Here is a 25,399-nt window from a genome sequence, read left to right on the forward strand (position 1 = left end):
AGTCTAAAAAAATAAAAACACTGGGAATCAACTTGCTATGAATGCATAGACTGTCTGAAACCTGTATTTTCTTAAGTGGCCACCAGGGGGGCCACTCTACTGGCTTCCAAAAAGAAAAAAGTCAGTTTGTGTCTAAGTCTATGAGAAAATAACCTACTTCTCACTTGATTTGTGACATTTAACATTTTCATGAAGAGTTTCAGGTCTTTTTTTTTTTCTTTACAACAGAGTATCAGGGCCAAACGAGATTTTGTATAATTATTTCATTTCATTTCATTTCAAAATGGAATTGCTCTGAATTTCTCATCATGTGGCAGGTTGAAGCTGATCATGTTTGCTTGATTAAAAATGATTTTATTCTTGAAATTTGACTACCTTATTCTCATTTTACGACTTTATTCTCATATTAGGACTTGATTCTCGTAATGTTACCACTTTATTCTCCAAAAATTCAACATTTTTTTCTTTTCAATTTGGCCCAAATACTCCGTCGTACATTTTGTGCTGTAGATGATTGACAGCAGGTAAAGGTGTGGGTGCAGTGGATGAGCTCTCAGCCACCCCCACTCTTCCAAATACAGTTTATTCTCTTAAAACAAAATAACACTGGCCAAATTATTACTCATGTCTCATGGCATTAACACACCAATGGGTGATGTCACAGTGGGTTGCCAGTTGTATTTAAGCAGTATTCCCAATTAAAATGTATTTTTTTGCTAAAGTGAGCTAAGCTAAACTACGCTATGCTAAAATAAGCTAAGCTAAACGCCTGCTGGGCAGTAGAACCAGGTTGTTTAGCTATTAGACTGGAAAATGGAGTAAACGACACCCTGTGCTAAATAACTAGTTGTAGCTTCACATTTAGCATGTAGACATTTTGGTATCATCTCTGCCTCGAGCTCCAAAACAAACAGAAGTATCTCTAAAAACATCAAACTATTGATTTCTTATAAGCAAAAGAGATGTCAACCCACACAGTGGTGACACGGACAAAGAGTCACTCACAGAGGGCAGACGAAGGGTTCGTCTCCAAAATGTCACATATCCATTTGTCATTGTCAAGTTCAAGTTAATATTCAAAAATCTTGAATCTTCTTCCTTTTGTCGGCCGCCGACTTCAGCTAATTATGTCAAAAAGTGACATGAATCGTTGCATGTAGAAGTAGATTCTTTTTTGTTTGTTCTCTGAATGTTGGATACATCATTTTGGAACAAAACCCTTCAGTTGTAAACTGTACCCTGGTTGGGCTAATGCAAGGCAGCATCCAAATGCATTAGCATTAAAAGGCAGTCTGGCTGCAGAAGCCAGAAAAGAGAAGAAAAAAAACAAACAAACAAAACAAAACAAAAAATACAAGTGTGGTATGGTAAAAATGTCACACTTTACAGCACGCACGCACGCACACTCGCACTCACACGCAGTCACAGACACGCGTGCGCGAATATAATCGCGCGAATGCAGAATCATACTTGCACACTGGACATGTCACAGACATATCTGGCATGCATTTCTAGAAGAAAACACTTTTTGTTAGAAAGTCTTTAACTGGAGAGCTGATCATTTCTTTATGTACATAAATTAACAATAAATATAGGTAATGTTTATATATTTTGAAATATATGTATTAAATAATGAAATATTCTTATGTATTTCAAATATATTCATAGAATTCTTTCTATCATTTGAAACATTTTTAAAGAGATATAATCACAGTTTAGTAATAAAACAAGTAAGAACACAGGTCCCTCTACTGGTCCGGCTGCAGCATCTCTTTGCTGTTCACAAGAACAAGAACTTGTGACCAAAGTCTGGCCATTTTGTCCAGGCTAATACATTCGAGGAGTAACACAGAGTCAGGTATTTAACACTGTGGCAGAGGAACTGATCACGTGACAATTGCGTATGAAGTTAAAAACATTTGCTTAGGTCTTCTCCAGCTTTAGATTCTTCTCCTTTTGAATATTTGAACACAACTGACTGACTGACTGACTGTCTGACAGGGAACCAGCCCTGACAGAGGCCACACAGGCCAGGGTCAAACAAGAGAAGCAGCCTGCAACTACAATACTTTTGCTTGTTTTTGATTGTGGGGAGATGCTGCACTCTGGTTGCCAGGAGGTTTATCAAAGGGACGCTGCAGCGAGGACACCTAGGGGACGATTGGTTTTGGAACAGTCGAGAGAGTGTAGAAAGCCATTAAGACTCGAAAGGACCCCCTTTCCTTTAACTTGATCTCTCATCTTTTTCTGTTCTTCTTTTTTTTTTTGACACACATAGACTGGAACTGGACCACATAAACAGCGACTGAGGGGAGCTAGGTTGTCTAAACGCATGCAGTAGCTTTCCTTCCTGCTCTCTGCCGCTCTCCTGGTCGACATGGCTTACAGTATGGTGCACTCGGACATAAAGAGAATAAAAGGATATGGTTATCCCGCAAGCGTGGAGAAGATGCAAGACCGTGCACCTTCCCACAATGCCTCAGTGATGCACCTCCGTTTCTGTGTGTAATGGGGGGAACTTTCTATCAATGACTTCCTATTCTGGGGAGGGCATGTGTGTTACCCTCTGTGTGCTGGTGACCCTCGGCTCCTCTCTTTGTCTCTGTTGGACCAGCTCACCATTGGTCCCGCTTTCTCGCTCTGTCTTGCTGCCGCCTGTGTACTGTTTCACAAACAAAACAGGTCCTAAATTGCACAGCGCGCCCTCGTGGCCTGGTTGTGGTGGTTGCGTTAGTGATAGTGACTTCTCTTGTCCTCTGCCTCAGAGCTGTAGTCACTTAAACCAATGCCTCTCTGGAGGTTTAACAAAGAGTCTTTCATCTGAGGAAGAGACATGAGAACAAACACAAACATGTCAGCTTGTTTGTTCAGACGGTACAGTCATACAGAGGAATATTACTGCATGGAACAAGAAAGAAACTCTTCAACTATCTTAAAGCTAAGGAGCAGACTAGATCATTGTTATTAATCTTACTTTACATCCTAGACTTATTAGATCCCTATGAAGCATCCAGGGCTCTAAGATCACCAGGAACAGGTTTACTGTGTGTTACCCAGATGCAGAACCAGACAAAGTGAAGCAGCATTCAGTTATTCTGCTCCTCACCTGCGGAACAAACGTCCTGAAAACCTCAGACACTTAAATCAGGCCTGAAAACATTGTTATTTACTGCAGCGTTTTCTTAAATACTTAAATAACCATCTTGGGTTTTAAATCACACTCGTGTCATTTCAGTGTCTACCTTCTATTTTGATTCGTGTCATTTCTATGCCCCTGTAAAGCACTTTGAGCTGTGTATGAATAGTGCTATACAAATAAACTTGCCTTGCCTCAAAGATAACCAAATAAATAACATTTCCTCAAAGAGCTGCAGAACCTTTGGGCAGGTAGCTGTAAGTGGGCGATATGTGGCCCTGAAAAACCTACATACAGTATGTTCTCTGAGTGACTTCATCCCAAAAGTGTCCTCAATCCATGCATTAACACCAGACCCACTTGCGATGGGGTCACCTGAGATGCACGCTAACACCGCGCCTTTGTGTCCACATACCTGGTCTAGCAGCAGCACTGACGACTTGATAATCTCCCTCCACTTTTGCAGCTCGGTGTCATGGTAACGCTGCTGCGCCTCCAGGAGCTGGGCCCACTCCATCTGTGTCTGCGGCAGTTTACTGGGAGAAAAAAAACAAAACACACACACACAGATTAACACACACACACACACACACACGGCAGCATTGGTGTGCAGCCACTGAAGTGTGACTTCCATTTTGAGAGACAGTTTAAGTAAGTTGTTTCAGTGAGCCCAGAGCTATTCAAGGTACTTTCAGAAGCGCTGTTTCTCTGTCACACGTCAGCTGCCAGATAATTATACTGTTGTGTGTATTTGCACATGTAACTCTGTACAAAAACAGCTAAATAACTACAGTGGAAGTAGTTTAAATACGCATTTTTGATTTGCACATTAAAAATAGAGAAAAAAGGGGGATGTGGGCATATCAATAAAAGGTAAATGTTAGTAAGTTCTATAGATAAATTGACATCATTAAAATGTGCCTTCGTATTCTTCTTCTGTGGTGGCCTGAATATAAAATTCTTTATATTGCTTTATATTTGTGTGTGTGTACTTTGTATGTCCATTTTTTCTTTGGCATTTAATTCAGTTTTGAGCTTCCATTTTAGTGTGATCGATTGTGTTGTGTATCGTTTTATGCCGCTGCTGTTTTATTGACGCAATCGTGTACAGCACTTTTGGTCAACCTCGGTTGTGTAAATGAATTTTCACTTGACGTTACCTCATTAGGACCTTACCTGGCATCATCAAACCTGGTCCTAATGAGGCAGAAACTCATTTCTGGTTAAGTTTTGGGCTGAGATTTGAATTAGACTGAGGTTAGAGTTAGGGATAAAGCTTTGGTGAGGCTGTCCAAACTTATGTGTGTGTGTATACAGTATATATATATATATATATATATGTATATATACCTTTCATGTAGCCGTAGACCTTGCCATGTTGTTAAGGACTGTGCAGAATACTCCAGCATCCACAGCTTGTAGAAAAGCATCATGTTGAGGAACACCAGCAGCACCAAGCTGAAGAGAGTCAGTGAATGAGTCACTCTATTTGCAGTTTTGGTCAATCACAATGACCTCAGTCACTTGATGTGTAAATGTGAACGACATTCTCTATGTTTTGGTGCATCTTGCTACGCTGACTAATCAGGTATTTTATGTACCTTAAACAGATCCTATGGATGGCAATGAGAGGAGAGGAAAGAAAACAACACGTTTTAGTTGAAAATCAGACAAAACTCTACAGAACATGGACGAAATCATACAACAAAAGACAAGAGTAATAATGATGCGACACAAACGTGTGTATCCCTGTGCCTCATGTCAGTATGTGTACACGTGCGCGCGTGTGTGTGTGTGTGTGTCTGTTGCATACACAAAGCTAATGATGAGCAGCATTTTGGAGACACTGTACAGGGCAAGGCCTCCAGGCAGGTGATGGTGTTCTGGACTCTGGTGTCTGGTCTGTGTGGATCCTGCCACTTGTTTGATCCTCTGAATGACATCTTCGTCCGTCGGCGTGGTAACGGGGCTAAGCGCCTCATCGAGATGCTGGCTGCGCAGGTGGGGGAGCGGCCTCTTCTTCCGCCTCACCGTGGAGTTCTTCACCACCTTGGCCTTCGGTGACAGCTGGTGGGTCTCCAACAGTATCTCCTCCAGCTTCGACAGCTCCAACTCTGAGATCGGTAGAGAGTCATGATTTGAACTATTGAAGTGATTTTTAAAATCAGAACAATCGCTCTAATTTCAGTTCCTTCAATATGAATACTCTCTGATGTCGTTGGTCCTTTATGATAGGACATTGTCATTTTGAGGTTTGGAGAAAAAAAGATCAACAATTTACAGTATTTTCTAATTTGCAAAGATCTTATACAACAAAAAAATAAATTAATTGAGAAAGGACTTGACATATTAATTAGTAATAAACAGCCAAGATAAACCTTTACTATCTGTGTTATCTATTAATGATTTAAATCAAGAACTTATCATTGTAATAGATATTAGGACAATCAGGTTTACCAAGATGGCGGAAGTTTTCTTCGAGTCCACTCCAGAAGTTTTTCTCTATGAAACCTTTCACCAACCCCCACGGCTGTTTTCTGTAGCGCAGCTCTGTCGACACCCTGAGAGCGAGAGAGACACACACTCAAAGTTACGGACAGGAAAGACGTTGACGTTCTCCTCTGTCTTGCTTGGCAGGTTTGTGCCGTTGTTACTCACCGTAACCGACATTTGTTCTTGGCTACCCTGGTGAGCATGTAGCGGTTCAGAGTGTAGAAGTAATCGTGGTAAGGAACGTCATGCGTGACGACCTCGGCGTCGATGATGTAACACTCGCTCTCCTGACTGGCTTTGTACAGAGTCTGAAGAATGACAGGGAGTCGTGGGATTGTTTTTTTCTGTCTGCCGAAAATAACATTTGACCTTTGCAACAAACATGTTCCTCGTGTGGACTGTACCTGTGTCTCTGTGACTGTGGCTGTTTTAGGGGCCAAAGGGTTGGACAAAGAGATGGTGTACAAGATCTCCCGGGTCTGGTTCCCAGCCTCCTCCTTCTTCCATGGGTGGTAGACCACGTCTAAAGCACAGCATAACCAAACAGGACCATAAATGACTTGATTTCCTCTGACAGACGTCAGAGGTCAACCTGCAAGAACATTACAAATACAAACCTGAAAATCGCCTCTGCTCCATGAAGTCACTCATGAACTGGGACTCGGTGAAAAGGATGCCGTAGAGCTTGTCCACACTGAACTTGTAGATCTCGTTGATGTGCTGCCTGCCGTTCAGGTCCTCGTGGAAAGCTTGCACTTCACCTTCAAAGACACCACATAAAGACAATAAGACCAGAGACCTGTTCAACTGCTTGTTAATGCAAAAATGCTATAACCCAATAACATGAGCAGCAACAGTGCATTGAAGCATGTGGACATAGTTGTAGTTAGCATCAGAGCGGAGAAGAAAGGTGATTTAAGTGTCTTAGAGCGTAGCATTGCTTTAATACTTCACTGCTGACCTACTGGGATTTTTACACACAACCATCCCTAAAGTTCACAAACAAAGGTAAGAAAAACGAAACATTAAGTGCTCCAGGTGAACACGCTTCGTTAACGCCAGGGGTTCAAATAAAATCTCCAGTCATTCGCTGAGGGTTCATGATTCAGTTCTATGTGGTGAACGCTGTGCAGTGTTCCCGTGCTGTTACCTTCGTCGTGTGTTTCTGAGGAGTCACTGAGCTCAGTGGGGAGGTCCTCGTTGTCGTTGAAGTCGAGTGAGGGCGAGGGCACAATGCCACCAGGCCTGCTGGCATCATTGTTCTTCTCTTCCACCACCAGTGGCACGGTCAGCAGCTCGCCATCAGGCAGGCAGTCTGCAAACTCCTCTGCCGGGAGGTCAAACTGGGGCAAAAGAAGAAAACAGACATGAAAAAAACTAAATTCAGCAAAGGTAAGAGTTCTGAGTTTCGTACAATGCTGTATGTGATTAATGGAACTTACTGTAATATGTGTGTCATGGTTGCCTGGGCTGGGGAGGGTGCTGTTCGGAACCATCTTCTTGTGTAGCAGAGGAGGGCTCCCTTCAGGTTTGGCCTCAGTGCTGCTCTTAGACAAGTTGTCAGTGTTGATCTCGTTCTCTTCGTTGGGAATCTCTTCACTGAACCTGAAGGCACCAGCGAGACAGTGACCGACGGGGAAAACATGAGTCGTCTCCTCTCATCTCAGCAAAACTTTGCTCATGTATTGTTTACAATCATCTCGCATGGTGCGATTTGCCCCAGTTTTGATCACATTACTTATGTTTGTCAAAGAAGTACCAACCGGTTCAGGCCCGGTATTGACATGCATCCTGAGTGAATGACACGTGAACAGCTCCCACGAAAAGCTTCGTCATTGCATCTTGTGATTTTATCACCGCATGGGGAGCTGATCTGGGACACATAAGTCCTCTCGCTTCATCATCACTCTCTAATTTCAAGCAATTTTTTTTCCCCACTTTTAAGGGCCCATACAACATAATATTAACACTGATTTGACAATACCATTCAATATTCCAAACAGGTGTAGAGCACAGACAAACAAACATGTGCAACACACACACACAGTAAACAGACACAGGGGTTTGTCACAAAAATATTTTCACAATAAAGCTTAAGTTGAAATATCAGAAGAATAAAGTCGATTAACGAATAGATTCAGGGAAACTAAATGCCAGAGTGCTTTTACTTTGAAACAGGTACGAGGTGTGTTGAATTTGTAGCATGGGAGACAGATACAGACGTTGGAACTAGTAGTGGGGGATTATTTTCTCTCTGTCTATTATGCTTACATGTGGAAAGTGCAGCTGCTCTGATCTGTAAACATGTGTGCCTATATGAAGAGCAAGAAATATCATGGTCATGAGTCCAGTGTGGCCCTCGAGGAAGTGAGACTTAACCACAAGTGGTCTCTTTGGGCTAGTTCATAAATATTAGGTCTGAATGGGGCCTTAGAAAACGCCAGATGTTTTTGATTCAGTAGACGTTCTTGAAACAAGCTGATAAACAATATACGTGAATCTTTACAACGCCACCTTCACATTTCATTTTTGGAACATCCCAATTGAACATTAGTGGACTCTTATTGCCAAATAGTGGTTTAACCTCATGTACGGTGTTGGAAACGGGCCACTGGAATTAATGCTGTAATCATTTTCAAATCACATATGCCTCCTGAGCTCATGCGGTTGCTAATGGAAAACTTCTGACTCTAATACACACTGTGTTGACTGTAAAATATGAAACTGTCACTACAAACTAATCATGAGGGATCCCATGATTGAGAAAAGTGGGAAGTGAGGAGCAGTGATGGAGGAGAGCAGTTTTTTTAAGCCTTCAAATGAATGCAGTGTTATGTCTTTATCAGCCTTTAGATCGCTCCTGGTTGGTAAACAATTCCCAAACTAGCTGGTGAACCACTAAGTTGCAAATAATAGCTGAGAAGGATGTAAAATGTGCATTTGAATGGATTATCTGCATACTAGCATGTGACCAAATACTGCTTCAACTCCCACCGGGCTCTCTGCACAAATGAGTAATCTAATGACAACGGTCGACAGTGGTAGCCGTAGAGAATGATGCTGCAAAATAGCCACACCCACCCCATTGTGTTGAAGTCATCATCTGGGGGAACATAGTCCTCGTCGTCACTGGTTAGGCCAAGCTCGTTGCCATAGCACTGATGAACAAAGTGCCACAGTTCTTTGGGGCACAGAGGCTGGAGGAAGAACACACCAAACAAAAGAATGGAAAAGTCTGTTATAGAATAACTGTTTCCGTACAGATCGGCCTACGTAACACAGATCACACCCACTCACCTTGTCCAACAGTGCATTCTGCCACAGTCTGAACATCATCATGTATGTCCGGTCCCGGGCTCCAAACGAGGTGAAAAAGTGCTGTGGAAAAAGAAGAGAGAGTCTCATCTGCACTCACTCATTCACCACAGAACTGAACTGGACATTTAAAGGCACATTTTAACCCTCAGAACACAGAGTATGTCACCTGCTTTCTTCCATTACTACATGAAAACATACACACACAGAGGCTATAAGAATGTGCAGTATAATAATATCCTTTTTTTCTGAGGCAATCTGATGACAAAAAAACAAAAACAAAAACATTTTCACCAACTATATAAACACACCTGAGCAAAAGTACTAAAAATGTTCAAAAACACATTCAATTTGTAAAATTTGGAACACTTGGCTCGTTTTTATGAACCAAAAGAAAAGGAAACTTTTCTCGTGACTTCTGCACAATTATTGCTACATTCTATCCCTACTTAAAATTTGATATAAAATGAAACATAACTTTGACTCAACAACACATAAGAAGACGAAAAAACCCCTGCATTTTTAAACCATTAAAATGTGACCTATAAACACCCCCCCTCCCAGGATGTCCATATAAGGAGTTGCGTATTATTCCCACGGCAATTTACCATCTGTGCCGCATGCATGAGCACTAAGGGTTAAGGAGCATATTTCAAATTGTAATAACATATATTAAAACACCAAACAATGACCAAAAAACAAACAAAACAGTCACACACTGAAATTTTTGTTTTATAATCTTTAGCTTTGATTATGGCATGTACAACATTACTTCTAATCCATAGTTGCATTACTTGTTTTGCCAAAATCTCCAGTTGACCTCCCAAAATCCCTCTATTGTAAATCCCTCTATATTTACTAAATCTATGTTATAATGTTTTACCTTCTCAGTATCTGTGCAGACCTGGATGGCATTGGGAATGAGGCGGGCAGTCTTCTCTTTCGTCATCGAGCAGATGTCCTTTAGCCGCACGGTCAGCTACGTGACGCAACAACAAAAAAAAGAAGCTAATTTATACAATTAAATATGCACCGACACATTCCTGTTCAGAGAATGACCCAGAACTGCCAATTTTAATAAGAAGAGAATCCAGAACATAAGTGTGCACACCAGTGTTTCCCAGCGGAAGATGTTGCTATAGAAACAAATCCAGTTTTCAGAGAGGTAGAGTCGTCCCTGAAGCAGGATGTCACGTTGAAGAGCACAGGAGTAGTCTGAAACATGAGGAAAACACAATCAATAATAATATACCAGACATAAGTGTGCTATTAGTCATCCAAACACTTCATTCACAAATCAAGCAGAGTTCGATTTATAAAAGAATCTGTTCAAAAGTTCATCAATGTGTAATACGTTCATATAGGATAAGCAGAAAATGGTGGTATTGTTTGTTAAACACCGTCAGTGAACATCACATGGACATATTAACAACCAAGACAGTATCTTCATCTCGGGGAAGGTCAACATTGATCATTTTCTACTTATTAACAAGAGTAAACAGCCTGTCCCAGTGTGTCCACTCACCCACAATGAGTCTCTCTGTGTCAGGGAGCTGCTTGAAGAGTTTCCTAAAGTCCTCATTGCGCTGCTTGTATGTCGGACTCAGCACCTGCAGTGACAAGGCTCAGAGTTAGAGACCTCCTGACACACGCACACACACACACACACACACACGCTCCATGCTCTGCGACTCGCTCATTCACAAATGTCGTCTCCGTCACACAGACGGGGGTCGTTTGTTTCAAAGAGCATGTGAGATAACCTTGTTAAAACCAACCACAGCCTCAATGTCTTTGATTCTGTGAGGAATTTTGACAAGCGCCGGCAATGGATGTATGGTAAAAGGCAAGCAGAGGGACATGTGGCCCGAGTTATCGGACGTCGTTAATGATACCTAATAGCAAGTCCAAATGTCAGCCTGCAGCAGATCATTCAGTGCACATGCTTCTGAGCATTGACTTCATAACCAATCACATTCTCAGATTTGCATTACAAACCAGCATCTTTCTGACAATGAGACTTTTGTTGAGTGACGGAGGGATGGACAACTGATGAATACTCAAATGTAACCATGACGGCATACAGAGGTTTAATTAACACAGTATCTTTGCAGCAGTGGGGATTTAACATGATCATATCTTTAAGCACAACTTGATTATTTGCAGAGCGAGTCTGCAGCGAGTGAAGTCCCCACATGTGGCAAAGTGAGGGTTCTCACTGTCTGTGACAGATGCTTTCCTTCCACAGGAAAGCTCCAGGAAACAATAGCTGCCAATGGAGTTACACGAGGTTTACAAAGACAAAAGACTTAAGAAAAAAAGATACACATTTCTTTGGCCCTGAGCTGGTGGGAAAAGAACAGCTTGTTCACATTAAACGTCGTTACAACTGCTTTCTCTGTTGAAACCCTGACATATTGTTTGGGAGGATCTTTCGCTGCTTTGACTCGCCGATGATAAGGGAAAAGTACACAGACACCATCCGACTCACAACTCTACTGCAGAAACAACCAAAAACACCACACAGTGTTCACACATCAAGTTCCTCACACAGTATCCTGAGGATCGCTCCAAACAACAAGGCCTGTGAGCTCTGGGAGAATTTAAATAGCTATGACTCATGAGCAAACCAGTTGAATTTCCACAGGACTGTGCTGACAGCAGCGCACCGACTCCTTACATTGTTTGGCTTTGAGCTTGACAACTTACAGCAGGGACGTCCTCAGTGTCCCACTCCAGGTCCCGCAGGTCCGAGGCAGCCCAGCCCCATTCCCAACCCCACTCCCCTCTCGCCGGACCTTGCAGAAGCCAACCTGCCAACGCCTCATCCAGCTCCAACACAGCCTCCCAGTCTGACATTGTACAATCCTCATCCAAATCCACACTCATAGCGCCGGACCCTTGTGGGGTGAGACTAAGTTGTCCCAAAATGGACTCCTCCTTTATCTTGACAATCACAGTGGACTTAGAGAACAAGAGTAAACAGAGGTGGTGCGTCGAGCAGTTTGGAATCTGCAGAATCTGCCCCGTTTGGGTGCCGTTCCCCTTCAGCGCTGAGTGGTGGACACGGCATACTCCAGCCACATGATCCTCGTCTCGCTCTGTCGTTCTGTGGCTCTCTCACTTCCTTTCACACACACACACACACACAGGGAGAGAAGTTACGGCCGTTGCCCTCTAGTAACCCCAGCCAACAAGTCCTTTATTATCATGCCAGTAGCTCTTTCCTTTTTTTTCCTGTGTACTCCTCCTAGTTAAGAGTGTGAGCTCTGTGTGTGTGTGTGTGTGTGTGTGTGTGTGTTGCTGTCAAAGTCTGAGAGCCTTGTAATTACCCTGTTTATGACCAGGAAAGAATGAAGCGTGTTTACTTTGCAGAGAGAGAGAGAGAGAGAGGGGCTACTACAAACACCACAAAGTGTAAAAGAAAGAAATAAATTGGTCGAAAAAAAAAAAATAATGTAAATTTCGCGTCGAGGTAAACGTCGAGTCCGTCTCGCTGTCAGACCGAGTGATCGAGTTACAGAAAACAGATGTGAGCATAACCTCCAGTTACCTTTGCCTGCAAAACAACACCATCAATCTTCACGGCGTCTTCACTGGGGTTACAGGCCCCAGCACTTACTGCACATATCCTCCATGCTCGTCTTTACTGTATGACAAGATCCATGAAAATGTGCTGATCACTGGTGACTTGAAGGTATTGGAGGCATCTCCTCCATGGCATTAAGGTCATTCATGTTCTCCTGTTACTTGATCGGCCTGTGTTACTCTCCTCAGAGAGATTGAAGCTCATATTTTGGCAGAGCTGCCCAAACAATTGATGGACTATTCTTAACTGAAACAGATTAAGTTAACAGATGAAGTTAAGAGGGGCGAACATGGTGATGGAGGTCTCCGCAGCAGTAAAAACTCTGTTGCTACAGCTTGTTTTTTCCTCCTGGATGAAGCAAACGTGCAGCCAACTCATTCATTCATTCATTTCCACCTTTCCCCTGAACTTTTTTCCAGTACTTTGAAGCAGACACTGAAAAGACAAACTGTAGCAGGAGGAAACAGATGTGTCTTGGAAGGTAAAAGTCAGTATTCTTAGAAAACAGTGCTCATCATTCATTTACTGAAAAAAAGAAAAGAAGCCTTCTATATCATGTGGATCGGGGCTCTTCTGCTAAAAACCACCACCAGAGCATTTGATTCTTCGAAGTCATGAATCATTTGTTTGCAGCTCATTCAACTCATTTTCTCAAAGAGGCTATTGTGACTGATGCAGCGCCCAGTGTTCAGGTGACCGCTCGAAACTGGTGATGTTGGGGAAGACACTACACACACTTTATGGATTGAGTTAACGATTAACTGACTGGACAAACATTAGGGGATGGAAGAGACTGGTACTGTAAACCGGGGAGGTGTGCACAGAAATTTCTGTGCACACAATTTCACACTGTCCTACACAGTTTTGATGGCGTCAGATGACGTGTGCGGGCGCGTGCGTCGATCAAAGTCGAGCACATGAGCATATACTCTCTTTTCCACTGTTGCAGATCACACTTTGAAAATTTGTAAATCAATCATGCCACCAAACAGGGAATATGGATAGCATTTGGGTAGCGTTGTCATGGTAGTGTTGCGACAAATATTTGGAAAAGTGAATTAACAGGAACTTCACACTGATGCAATATGGGCACTGTGCATAGCTCCAGCAGGCTCAGAACTCACATTAGGACGGACATGTTTTAAATCACAGTGGTTTCAGTGCCATGGGAGAACATCATCGCCATGTGGAAGTGCACACAGTGACAGGCAAGCATTCATTCTCCTCCATGCAAATGTGTCACAGGTGCGATCCATAGGAGGAGGAACTATAATCTTTCTTAAGATATCAGGAGCCATTTTATGAATTAAATGCGGTTCAATACTTTTTACAGTTTTCCTTCTAAATCGAGATCAATATATAGACACATGATAGATAGACAGTACTAACTATCCACCACAGGGGTGTCAAAAGTATGGCCCGCAAGCCAGAACCGGCACACCAGAAGGTCCAATTTGGCCCACAAGATGAATTTGTGCAAAGTACTGTTGTAAGAATGCTGCGGCCCCTTTAAGAGCTGGGCAAGTGTATGTTCGGGATGCGGGGGAGAGCGAGCAGCGCTGTGTATGCGTGTGTGAAGAGAGATACTGAGTGAACAAGTGTCCCCCTATCTGTAGAAGTAAGTATATACTTACAATAGAATTTAATTCCAGATACCTGGGACTAAATGTTTTGTACCTAAGTGTAAATGGTAAACTTAAGCATAACATTTTCAGGTTTTTCATAATATGTTTTATGAAAAGATGGATTTAATGTAAAACAAAGGGAAAACATTGGAGTTCTTGTTATTTATACGTTATTATGCTATTATTTTAGCCTTTAGATCACACTGCTCTGTATGTGGCTACTGTACTATCTGTGGTTTATTATTTCAGACCACAATTACTGAACCATTACCATACATTATTAGCTGACTTGAATTTTACACTATGTTTTAATATTGACAATTATACCACACCTTACCACAAACGTTACATCCTCAAAGTTCTACTATACTCAGCAAAAATATTACCCAAACTGAAGTACTACATTCAGCTGTACACAATACACATGCTGCCAGTAGCAGGATGTTACATGTGGGATCGAGTTAAAATAAAGCACAGTATGAATGTTCATGGATATAACAGGAACATGTTTCCTTTTGCAGTTTTGACACTGCGTTTGACACAGGAATAAAATAAATGTGACGACGATAAAACATTATCAACAGGCAGATCCTTTAGGATTATGGTTTGCGTAAGTTCAGAGTGTATTTGATGGAAAGCGCACGTGGCTCTGATTTCTTGTACACCAGCTGTATTTGAACAGTAAATATGTCTTTTGTGTCTGCTAAGTGTTAACAGTGTCAGAGAGTTATGTATTATTTCAAACAGAGGGCCAGTAGAAAAAAAGATGTAAGTGGTGTAGGAGGATTTGCTGTTTTTCAGAAGCTGTCTGGACATGTTGAACCAATCTCCTTTTAAAATTCAAGAGTATATAGCAACACATTTGTTTTCAGCTGATTCTCATTCCCTATCCCTAAAGCCCAAGTGACAGGAGGGAAAGCATGCTGAGACCTAATGCTCCATGCTCCATTCCCCGTTGTTCAAAGGCATTCAAGGCTCGTCCAGAGGCTCTGTGATGGTTTGTTGATTTCTTTTAGTACTGTGAGAAACTCGGTGCACTTGTTACCACCTGTTGCGTGCCAGATTTAGAAGTTTGTGCAGTGTCAGGCATTCAGGCCACAACTGAGGGACCTCTAAAATACAGTCTCTCCGTTATGACACAATGTTATGAAACAGCAAATAAGAGCAGAGCATTAGTCGGGAATGGCACTGGAAGTAGAACAATAAGAATTTAGTTGGACAAACGGCTAATATACTGTATGCCTACATGACATACAACATGTCAAAATCACTTCCTCCAGAGTGTGGCTTCGCTATCTGGTGGTAACAGCACTGAGAGAAGTCAATGGATTGAGAGACAGGCAAGGCAGGAGGAATATTATCATCCCCGCCGCTCTGAGAACCAAGAGACAGTGAGAGAGAGACAGGAAGATACTCAGGGTTGCACAAGAATACAAGTCATGCTTACTCTCAGGATGTGCTGTCTTTCATGCTACATGGAGAAAAGGGGAGAGTGTACACACAGGGAATAAAACAATGTCAATTAAGCAACACAAATTGGGACAGAAACGTCCAATAAATACATTATTGGAGGAACTAGGATTTGACGCTGACATTATTTCATTTTAAATACTGGTTGAAAATAAGTTTGATCAGTGAGTGACCACAATTATGCTTTGGTCAGAATCAGTGTTAGCACGCCATCTTGTGGTGCTTTACAAAACTGCACCTCCGTGGCTTAGCTGGGTCTGCAACACTTCCAAGAATCAATGGTACAATTTTTGTTCATTCTAAGGCTCCACAGTGGAATTTCCACTCTCTTGCCTTCCTGCATGAGAAAAGTCCACCTGATGCTCTTTCAAGCCAAAGATAATCCCTGCCTCAAGGACCAGAACCCCACAAACTGGGTCAAGGACAAATCCAGGACTCCCTCACATGACGTCAAAAACGGAAATCACACATTGACACCGATAAAAGACACGCAAACTCACACAGTGATTGTTGATAGTATGAATAAAAACAAAGCGTTACTTACGTTGTACCAGCTTTGGCTCTTCTGTGGAGAGAGAGGGAGAGAATGTATTAAACTATGCAATGCGAGTAAAAATACCGCACAAGGCTTGTCAGTGTGAGACATAAACAACTTGGATATAACAAGTACCGAGAGGTGTGACTGTCAATCTGGACCTCACAATCCTTTCTGCCCAGAAACCACAGGCAGTTAACGACACTATTTAAATACGGGTGTCTGAGGGGAAACACAGGTGCAAAGTCTCTTTCAGTTCACTCACTCTGGGACTCAAGTCCTTCACATTACACATTTGTGATCACTAATCTACTGGGATATTCTAAAACAAAAAAATCTGCTCCCTGTAGTTGCAGAACTGAAGTACCACTGCAGTAGATAAATTGAAAAACAAGCTCATAGCTTGGTTTTTATGATACATCCACTACAACATGTCAATCTTTCAACTAAGAAATCAATCGGTGACCTATGATATATCTGATTTTTGTTCAAAAATGCTGTGATATGAGCATATTTCACGAATTTCCAAGAAATGTAGGGTTACAATTAGGGATGCACGATATCTGACTTTTTGCCGATATCCGATATGCTGATATATCAGGAGTGCTTCGGCCGATAACCGATATAGTTGCGCCTAACTGCAAAGGTAATTTATTCTCTTTTGTAGTGAAATTAATATCATATTTTTCATACTCATGTCACAGCAGATATAGATACATTTTTTCACTGAGCAAAATAAATAAATGTTAATAAAAATAATGCTTTAGCCTAATTTTGTAGTCGCAATCGTGTTTGCCGATATCTAATAATACATTTTAAACCAATACCTGCCGATAATATCGTGCAGTTGAAATAATTCTTGACAAAGTAAAATCTTTTTTCTTTTCGCAATTTAGATAAATAAACCATATTTAATGCCAACTAATATACAGTATATATCAATAGTTAATATCGATTGACTATCAGTAGTTCAATAATATAACAATTGATAACAATAGAATAGTCCAGAAGTGACTTTCCATCCCTGACAGTTTGTTGTGCTCTGTACAAACAGCCAATGGCGCTTCTGTTTGAAAACAGCAGAGGGCAGCAGAGATATATAACTTAGTTATGACTATGACATAACAACAATTACCAGCCACATATTTATATATATGTATATATATATGTATATGTATATATATATATATACATATACATATATATATAAAAAAAAACTCAAAAAACACTTTCACCTCTAAGAGACTAAGAGCAAACGTCCCAGAGGGAAAACATGCAGGTGATCATTCAGAGGGTGAGAGACGGGGGGAGGTGGAGAGAACAGAGGGAATAATAGTGGGATAAGAAGTGATTACAGAGTCTGATTACATTACCACTGACAACGTAGCTGACCTGAGAACAGAAAGAACTGAGGACGGACAAAGTGCTCCAAACTAGTTTTAATATGCCGATAACTCATTCATTTGAGAGTTTTTTCCCCTCAGCCGGGGCATTGGTGATTTCATTGAGAGTGTTGGTGTAAGGGGGTGGAGAAGCCTGGCTGTGACGAGGCCTGGGCTAATGCGGGCTAATCTGATTTGAAGGTGACAGAGACATGAGAGAGGAATTACTTTGAGGCCAATGTTTGGATACAGTGTGTGTCTCTGTGTATGACTGTGTACGTGTATATTTGTATTATACATTATGTTTAACTGAGTGCATATGAGTTTGTGAGAAACGTGTGGTTTACATACACACACACACACACACACACACACACACACACACACACACACACACACACACACAGAGCACACACACACACAGAGAGAGCCTGTTTGTTGTCATTGTTTGTGAGAGAGAGCGCGAGAGCATGCACCTGTAAAATGTAGGGCTGTTTGTTGGTAAAGACTGACTCCACTCCCCATAAGTATGCTCATACAAGTGCATAGCTGCTATAAGATAATAATAAAAAGAAATAGTTAGTAGCTTTAGGATAAGTGTTTTGTAAGTACTTTGCAAATGTGAATTAGCGCTAAGCCCTAATCTGGTACAGTGATTCAAATGGTGAGATTTATGTATGAACTGTACACTGTCGCCCCTTTTAAATAAATATAATAAATACAATGAAAATGATTCAGAGGACTAAAGCAGCGCTGAGGACACGACTGAAACTATCTGAGGGGATCCTACAGTCGCGGTGGGCCGAGGGGTTTAATGAGGGTCAGCGGGGGATTGTGAATGGGTCAAATAAAAAAACAGGAAGAAATGCTTACTTTAATCAGGTTTAGTCTGTCATACTGAAAGAAAATTAAAGAGAAAAGAATGCATTAACCAAACCAGTGAGCAATATGGACATAAAGAAATAGAAAATGTTAATGCCTTACTCAGTTTGACTTTCCATCTAGCTCGTTTGTCACAAGCGTGAGTAGTAGCTGTGCTGGTGTCTTTGTCTAAGTCAGCATCGTATGGCTCTTTTTTTTTTTTTGCAAAGAGGAGTGGAGCCCCTGTTTTCACTGAATGCACTCTTTTATTTGGATTGCATTAGGGACTGGGTGATCAAGCTCACGTTGCTGGGACAACCTCACGCCATCTGAGATCATGTGACTACTGCTGACCACAGAGGCTCAGGAAAGGAGGGGGGAGGGGGGAGGCAGGGGTGGGGGGGTGTTGACTGTGGCACAGAAATGAGCAATGATGTAATCAATCGGGACATGTGTCTGTATACGCCATGAAACACATTGTGGGACTGCACACCAAAGTACCATTTACTGTCTCCATGGGTTTCTCACCATCTGTCCTCCTTCTGTCTGTCTCTACGTATGTCCCGCGGCCCTATAAATATATATGTGTGTATAAACTGGATAAATGAAGAGCTAAAACATGATGTAGTCCATCTATAGGATGCATTTTGGGCCCTCTGGTGCAAGCAGAAATGCAGGACTTTTAAGAGATTGTCACACAGCTCGACAGATATGGAGCTTTACAACAGGGGTGGTGTGATATCACTTTTCCGTGACTGATTTACCGTTAACAAGACATTTGTCCTGATGCTTTTGCCACCTGCCATCACCAGACCTTACAAACACACAACTGTTTAACAAATATTCTGCTGCTACAAAAGAAGAAATAAACAAATACATGTGTACAGGCTGTGCTTAGAGAAGCATTTATGTGATATTTGGGTTCTGGTAGTATTGTATCTGCTCATGCTTCCTTTTTTTAAAAGAGAAAGTCTTTGGAAAGGGTGCGAAGAATTCCGTTTCTGTAATTTGTTAAAACATGAATCTACAGAGCCCAGGAGGTGATATCTGTGAGGGTAACCCATTAATAACACGTGTTACTCTTAGTGTAATTGTGATAAAGTAGTTTTTCCCACAGATTTCAGTCTATCTATATGTTCAACGACTATTGCCACAGAGGAAAAAAAACAGGAGAGGAAAAGGAAAGAAAATGAGTAAGGTTTGATGTGGGACTGTCAGTTTTAACAAATGTCCATCTGCTATGATTCGTGGGTGCAGACGTTAGAGTTGCAATGTGCCAAGAAAGGAAGGTGGGTTCAGGGTGAAGCATTGCAAACAAGGTTTGGACAATGGACAGGGCCGCACACCAGACAGGAAGTGGGGGCAATGGTGGGGGGGTGGGGGGTTGGGGTGGGACTGGTGGGGAGAGCAGGGCACAGAAATATTTGAAGAACGGAAAAAAGTAATGCTTACTTTGGAAAGTCGCTTGTGAGACTAGCATGCAGTCAGGAGAAGAACAAAGAAAAATCAGATGACGAAAAAAAGAAAATCAATGGCAAGAAGAAACAGCTGAAAGTACCAACAGAGGAACTGAACAGTCATTTTCAGATGGCACACATTATCACATGGCATGTAGCATCAGTAGCAAAGAGAGGCGATGTACACACTGATGTTCTGGAGACGAGAAAGTCAAAGAGCAAAAACAAAAAAAAGAAAAGTGATATTATCACAGCAGAGACAAATGAAGAAAGAAAGAAAAAAGGAGTAAAAGATGGAAGAGTGTCATTGTTTATTTTTAGTATGGGAGCTTAAATATACGCCGAGCAGACATGGAACACAAACACTCTAATAACTGTTTGAATCTTACAGCCAGTAAAACACAACAAGCAACAATCAATACTGTGTCTATACATGTGATCACCTTTGCCAATGCCAATGACCATGAGCTTCCAAAATGAATGTTGGATGTTAGAGGTGTGGCTTCACACTTTCTTTTATGTCTGTCTTAAAACAGTAACTGCATGCTTACATGTGTTTATATCAAAAAAACTAATATGGAAACTATTAATACAAGTCTGTTAATTGCATAATTGTCTAACAGTTCCCTTGGCAGGTAACTTTACTAAGGGCACCAGACGATGTCTGAGGTATTGTTAGAAAGGCGACAGATGCATCGCGACACGAACCGCGTCCAATCGTGTGACTGGAGACAGACGCCGCCCTCAACTTACTTACTTCGACCTGTATGCGAGTAAACCTGCAAAGCTATCATCTAAAATCAAAGCGCAGAAAACTATCAGCACATTTTTAGGCTGAATTAATGTCTGAATTATGCCAAAAACAATCTCAGAATCATGAGAATAAAACATCTCGATGCATTACTGAATGTCAATTTCTATCAATCTGACAAGCAAAGTGAAACTAAACCAGGTTACAACGATCACTAGTTCATGAGGGACGTGATGTAGAATACAGGGTTTTTCTTTGGATGTTCATTTTTGAATAAAGTGCAGAAACGACCTCCACAACAAGCCTGTTCTCAGTGCGGTTCTGATGTTAGCGTACTGTGCTCAGGGTTCCTACGTCCGTTTCTCACGGTCTGACCTTTGATTCTATCATATCTCAACTGTAAGTCACTGAGGATCCACGTTTTGTCGGTGTGACTCATTATCGTGTGGGAGAGTCTCAAGTCAGACAAACTCTGCCCTGTGAAAGGTTAAAGCTTCCACAGATGGACTGCAGCTCAGGAGACGGGGATGGATGGCAACATTTCAACACTCCTCTGTTTCCTGTATTATTATTATTATTATTCTTCGGTTGTTGTTTTAGTTCGGAGAGTGGGCAGTAAGTGAGATGAGGAAATAAAAAGGCTGGAATGAAGAGAAGGGTGATCTTTCTCCTTGGGGTTGGGGATGAGTGATAGCTGCAGGTCACTAGTTGAATACATGTCAGTGTGAATAAATCAATAACCAATCATAACACACGCACGTCACTAGAGAACTCTGACGTGTTTGTGCAGTCACAGCTAATAGATGGCTGCGTGTAAGAGATTCCATAGTACAGGGCCAGAAACACATTATTCTTCTAGTGACATATGAGGCAATACACTGGGCTGAAGATCAATAAACAGTCGCTAAAAAATGTCACACCTTATTTGAACTACTTGGGGTTTTTAAGAAGCTAAGTGTCATATCTTTGGGCACATTTTGATGCTTTAAAATGCATATAACAAGGTATAATAATACCTGCTGTTATGTTTCTGGTCAGTTAATTTTCCACACTGTCCCACAGTGATGCCGCTCACACACAGATGTTTTCTGGAGCATCTGTGTGCATCACTAAGGCCTGGGTCACGCTTTCACACGTGCGTACGTGCCTCACTGATACCGATATCCGTGAACTATGAAGCTGTTAACAACACATTTGTGCCGAGTCATTTCAAAGATATCGTTCTTCAACTGTGTCACAAACATTGTTCTCCCAAAAAGAAGAAATTCACAGCCCAAACAGGACTCGACTGATTTTTATTTACATTTTCATTTACATTTATCTTTGTGTGATGGGTCGCACATTTGTGAGGACCAGTAGACCTCCTTGCATAACCTTGTGGAAATTGACGTGCTATAAAAATCTGCTCACAGTCATGAGCAGATTACAACCTTCGCGCCACACGGACCACAGCAGACGTCCGCGGACACGTGGAAGCAGAATGTATGACCCAGGCTTTAGTGCTCTACTGAACACATACACATATAAATCTTACCCCCATTTGGGACTGCGAGGCTCCATGTCTAACGAAAATGGATCCTCACACAGAAACAAAAAGGCGCGTCTGCCGCTCACTCACCTTCGAGTTCTTTCCGCCGCTTCGAGCTGACTGCAGGGAGTACGTTCTCTGGACGACCTGCTCGGGTGTGGAAGGGGACTTGTCAGAGGAGTGGTCTGAACCCTTCTCCACCATGTTCTCGCCCTCCTGGGTCTGTGGCGTGGGAGAGCGTGAACGTTTGCGCAGGACTGGTGAGCAGGCAGGCGTGCTCTTGTTTGAGTTACTGGCAGTGCTGAAAGAGAAAGAGGGAGTGCAGTGGGTTGAGAAAACAAAACAAATGTGACTTCCTTTTACAGCAGCAATATGTGTGAATCTGTCTGATGCCAACAACACTGTACTCTAACGCCGTCACAGGTCGTTGACGGGTGCTGCTCTTGTCAGCATATTCCCTGACCAACACCCTACTATGATTTTATTTATTTTCTCCACCTCCATCTGATATAATGGCTTGCTTATAAATGGTTTGTTTCTGCTTATATATTTTAAGGAAAAATAACGTTATACGAAGAAAAACTAACTATGTCGAATAAACTGTTGAAGGGAAATGAAAGTTTTAGAGCACTTGGTAGCATTTACCACATTTCTGAGGACAGAAATGTGTAAAGTTAATAAGTAATAAGCCAAATAAATAATGAATCTCTCCTGGCTGGAATTCGGGTAAGAGCTGGGAAGGGTCAACATAGGTTCTTCAACACAAATCTACTGAGTGTACAACCCAGTATGTTGTGATGTCATAACATGTTGTGGCCCTGAAACATAGGGCCACAGAACTCGCTGCGCTTGATTCCGGCAGTTTAAACTTCCTACAGTCATTCAGTAAAACACATTTTCACAGGAAATCACGCAAATCTTGAGGTGAGCAAGGGCCCAGAGTGGCAAAAAAAGAGTCACCGTCCTTTCTAGCATCTTTTTTTAAAGCATGGACATGATTTTGCAGCAGTAGCAGCAGCAAAGGAAACACACATAGAAAGACATCATAACACACTTTATGATCTAATTTCCCCACAAATAGTCCACTTTTAAAAGAAACAGGGGTGTCAATATGCTTGTTTATGAGCCCATCGTCAATTTTAGTAAGAGATGTATAGAGTCTGGAAAAACAACCAACTCCAGCTGTTTCGACCCTGACATTTATTGAGCAGTGTCATTAGAGATCCTATAAAATCTCTTTCCATGAAACACTAAAACTGTTTCCATGCCTGCAGCAAAGCCATTGAGCCAGTCTGGAAGACATAACAAGGATTAAATGATCAGAGACACAGTGCCAGTGGAAAGCATAATTCTGGCAATTAAAGTAGACCGATAACATGTGACTGTTTTCCTCAAATGAAGGGACGTGTTGACTACAGCAAAAAACGGAGGGACTGGTCTTCCCTGATCTGTCAATGCACCGTCCGTTATCCTGTTAGATGCATCACCAGACGCATTCTTTTCTCACACACACACACACACACACACACAGACGCACATGCAGCTAGAAGACTTCTCAGAAAAGGCACAGAGAAACAAAAGGCTTTGTAAGTGATCCGTGTGCCAGCTTGCCTGCCAAGCCTGGTTACTTGACATGGCATTATGCAACGCCGTTACGTCACTGTCGGCCAACGGCCGCCATTAGTGGCCATGAATTACTGATCTACTGTTACATTCATCGGAGCTCGGAGCACAGAATCACAGAGAGCAGCAGTGACGGGCTCTGATCCGGTTGCTCAGTGTTCCTCAGAGTATCCCGTCCAGGGAATGACCACCTTGACTGCAACAGCGCATTGTGTACTCGACACAGACGACTGATAAGTCTCCGCTGATCTGATTAGCAGTGCATTTTATGATCGAATGATGTATCAGTGGCCAGTGAACACAGACAACTCTAAGATGTTAGAAACAAATGACAACCCACCAGTTGGAAACCTCGCGTGCTGCATGTCCAACTACACCTGCAGTCACACACTCATGGACAATACAAGCCGTCAATCACAACGTGTCCATGCCGTGCTTTTTGGTATCGGGTCATTTTCTCATCAACACATTGAGTTGACACAATTTCCATCGATGGCACTTTTAGAATCAGTACTTTTCCACTCTAAACTACGTCGGGTGAAGTCGCAAGCGGTGTAACCTGACAGAGGATCGCTGTCACTGCCACTCAGTATAACATCTTGGTAGAAGATGTTATTAAAAAGAAATGTAATAATTAATCAACTATCTCCCGATATCGTGGTCACATCAAAATTCTGCTCAGCAACTTAGCTTCATGGGAAATCAATATATATATATATATCCGATAACACAAGCAAATTATTCAACATCATTCCCTGTTCAGTAGCATTGTGTACATTGATGCTGACAAAGCATGGGTTGTGCAACAACATTTGCAGTGAGGATGATCTATTTACATTAGTGCAATACACTTATATATACTATATATATAATTTCCCATGGTTATACTGTCAAGGTGAAGCCCATACTGTGTATATTAAGCAAACTGTCCATAATGTACATTCTACATTCTATTTTATATAGTCTTAGTGTTAATATCTTTATATTGTGTACTTTTATTTGGTAATGCATGTTTATTATTTATTATCTTTGCTGCTGTAACAATGTAGATTTCCCCACTGCGGGACAAAGAACTATCTTAGCTCATCTAAAACATATGTCAGAACTAATGGCTGTATTTCAAGAAATCAGGGCAAAAAAACAAGGGTGTTCTGTTTCAGTAATTTTACCCAATTTAGTAATGGAACCACTTGCTGAGAAGATAACATCTGAAATGAATGTCAAAGGCATACACATTGGAAGCCAAATCTATATAATACTTTATTTAACAGACGTGGACTCAGTCACGCTAACCCTCACTATCCAGAAACAAAGTAAGTTGGGGAAAGTGTGAGTTACTCTCACTGAATAATCTATGCAGTGAAGCTTGTGTGTGAAGCATCAAAGTTAAATGGAAACTAAATTCACATCAGTAGGGTTTAAAAAAAAAAAAATCACACCTAATGCGTATCAAATACGAGATATAGGGGTAATGGTGAATGGGTGGTAGAAGGGGTTGTCTTTTGACTAGAAGGTTGAGGGTTCGATTCCTGGATCTGCTTGTTAAACATGCCAATGTGTCCCTGGGCAAGACATTTAACCCCAAGTTGCTCCTGATGGTGTGAATGGGTAAAACTGTAGGGTGAAGACGAGAA

The 25,399-nt window shown here is 41.8% G+C and overlaps 1 protein-coding gene across 5 annotated transcripts in view; it reads right to left on the reverse strand.

Annotated features, from left to right (window-relative positions):
- Window positions 1-218: 218 nt before the first annotated feature.
- gramd1bb (GRAM domain containing 1Bb) overlaps window positions 219-25,399 on the reverse strand; it is a 64,554-nt gene continuing 39,373 nt past the window's right edge. For 4 of the 5 annotated variants that reach the window (XM_044031765.1, XM_044031766.1, XM_044031767.1 and 1 more), the window contains 20 exons: window positions 22,233-22,443; window positions 19,859-19,879; window positions 18,419-18,442; window positions 16,173-16,193; window positions 10,470-10,554; window positions 10,056-10,159; window positions 9,828-9,923; window positions 8,927-9,007; window positions 8,711-8,826; window positions 7,072-7,234; window positions 6,780-6,972; window positions 6,247-6,390; window positions 6,034-6,152; window positions 5,795-5,937; window positions 5,594-5,697; window positions 4,950-5,250; window positions 4,738-4,749; window positions 4,487-4,594; window positions 3,552-3,672; window positions 219-2,820 (listed from right to left, as the gene is read on the reverse strand). In XM_044031765.1, coding sequence (XP_043887700.1) covers window positions 2,731-2,820; window positions 3,552-3,672; window positions 4,487-4,594; window positions 4,738-4,749; window positions 4,950-5,250; window positions 5,594-5,697; window positions 5,795-5,937; window positions 6,034-6,152; window positions 6,247-6,390; window positions 6,780-6,972; window positions 7,072-7,234; window positions 8,711-8,826; window positions 8,927-9,007; window positions 9,828-9,923; window positions 10,056-10,159; window positions 10,470-10,554; window positions 16,173-16,193; window positions 18,419-18,442; window positions 19,859-19,879; window positions 22,233-22,443 — 2,257 coding nt within the window. In that variant the 3' untranslated portion in view covers window positions 219-2,730. The remainder of the gene's footprint in view (window positions 2,821-3,551; window positions 3,673-4,486; window positions 4,595-4,737; window positions 4,750-4,949; window positions 5,251-5,593; window positions 5,698-5,794; window positions 5,938-6,033; window positions 6,153-6,246; window positions 6,391-6,779; window positions 6,973-7,071; window positions 7,235-8,710; window positions 8,827-8,926; window positions 9,008-9,827; window positions 9,924-10,055; window positions 10,160-10,469; window positions 10,555-16,172; window positions 16,194-18,418; window positions 18,443-19,858; window positions 19,880-22,232; window positions 22,444-25,399) is intronic. The other variant, XM_044031769.1, reaches the window with a different exon arrangement.

Source organism: Solea senegalensis, linkage group LG8 (genome assembly GCF_019176455.1).
Source record: "Solea senegalensis isolate Sse05_10M linkage group LG8, IFAPA_SoseM_1, whole genome shotgun sequence".
Taxonomy (NCBI): domain Eukaryota; kingdom Metazoa; phylum Chordata; class Actinopteri; order Pleuronectiformes; family Soleidae; genus Solea; species Solea senegalensis.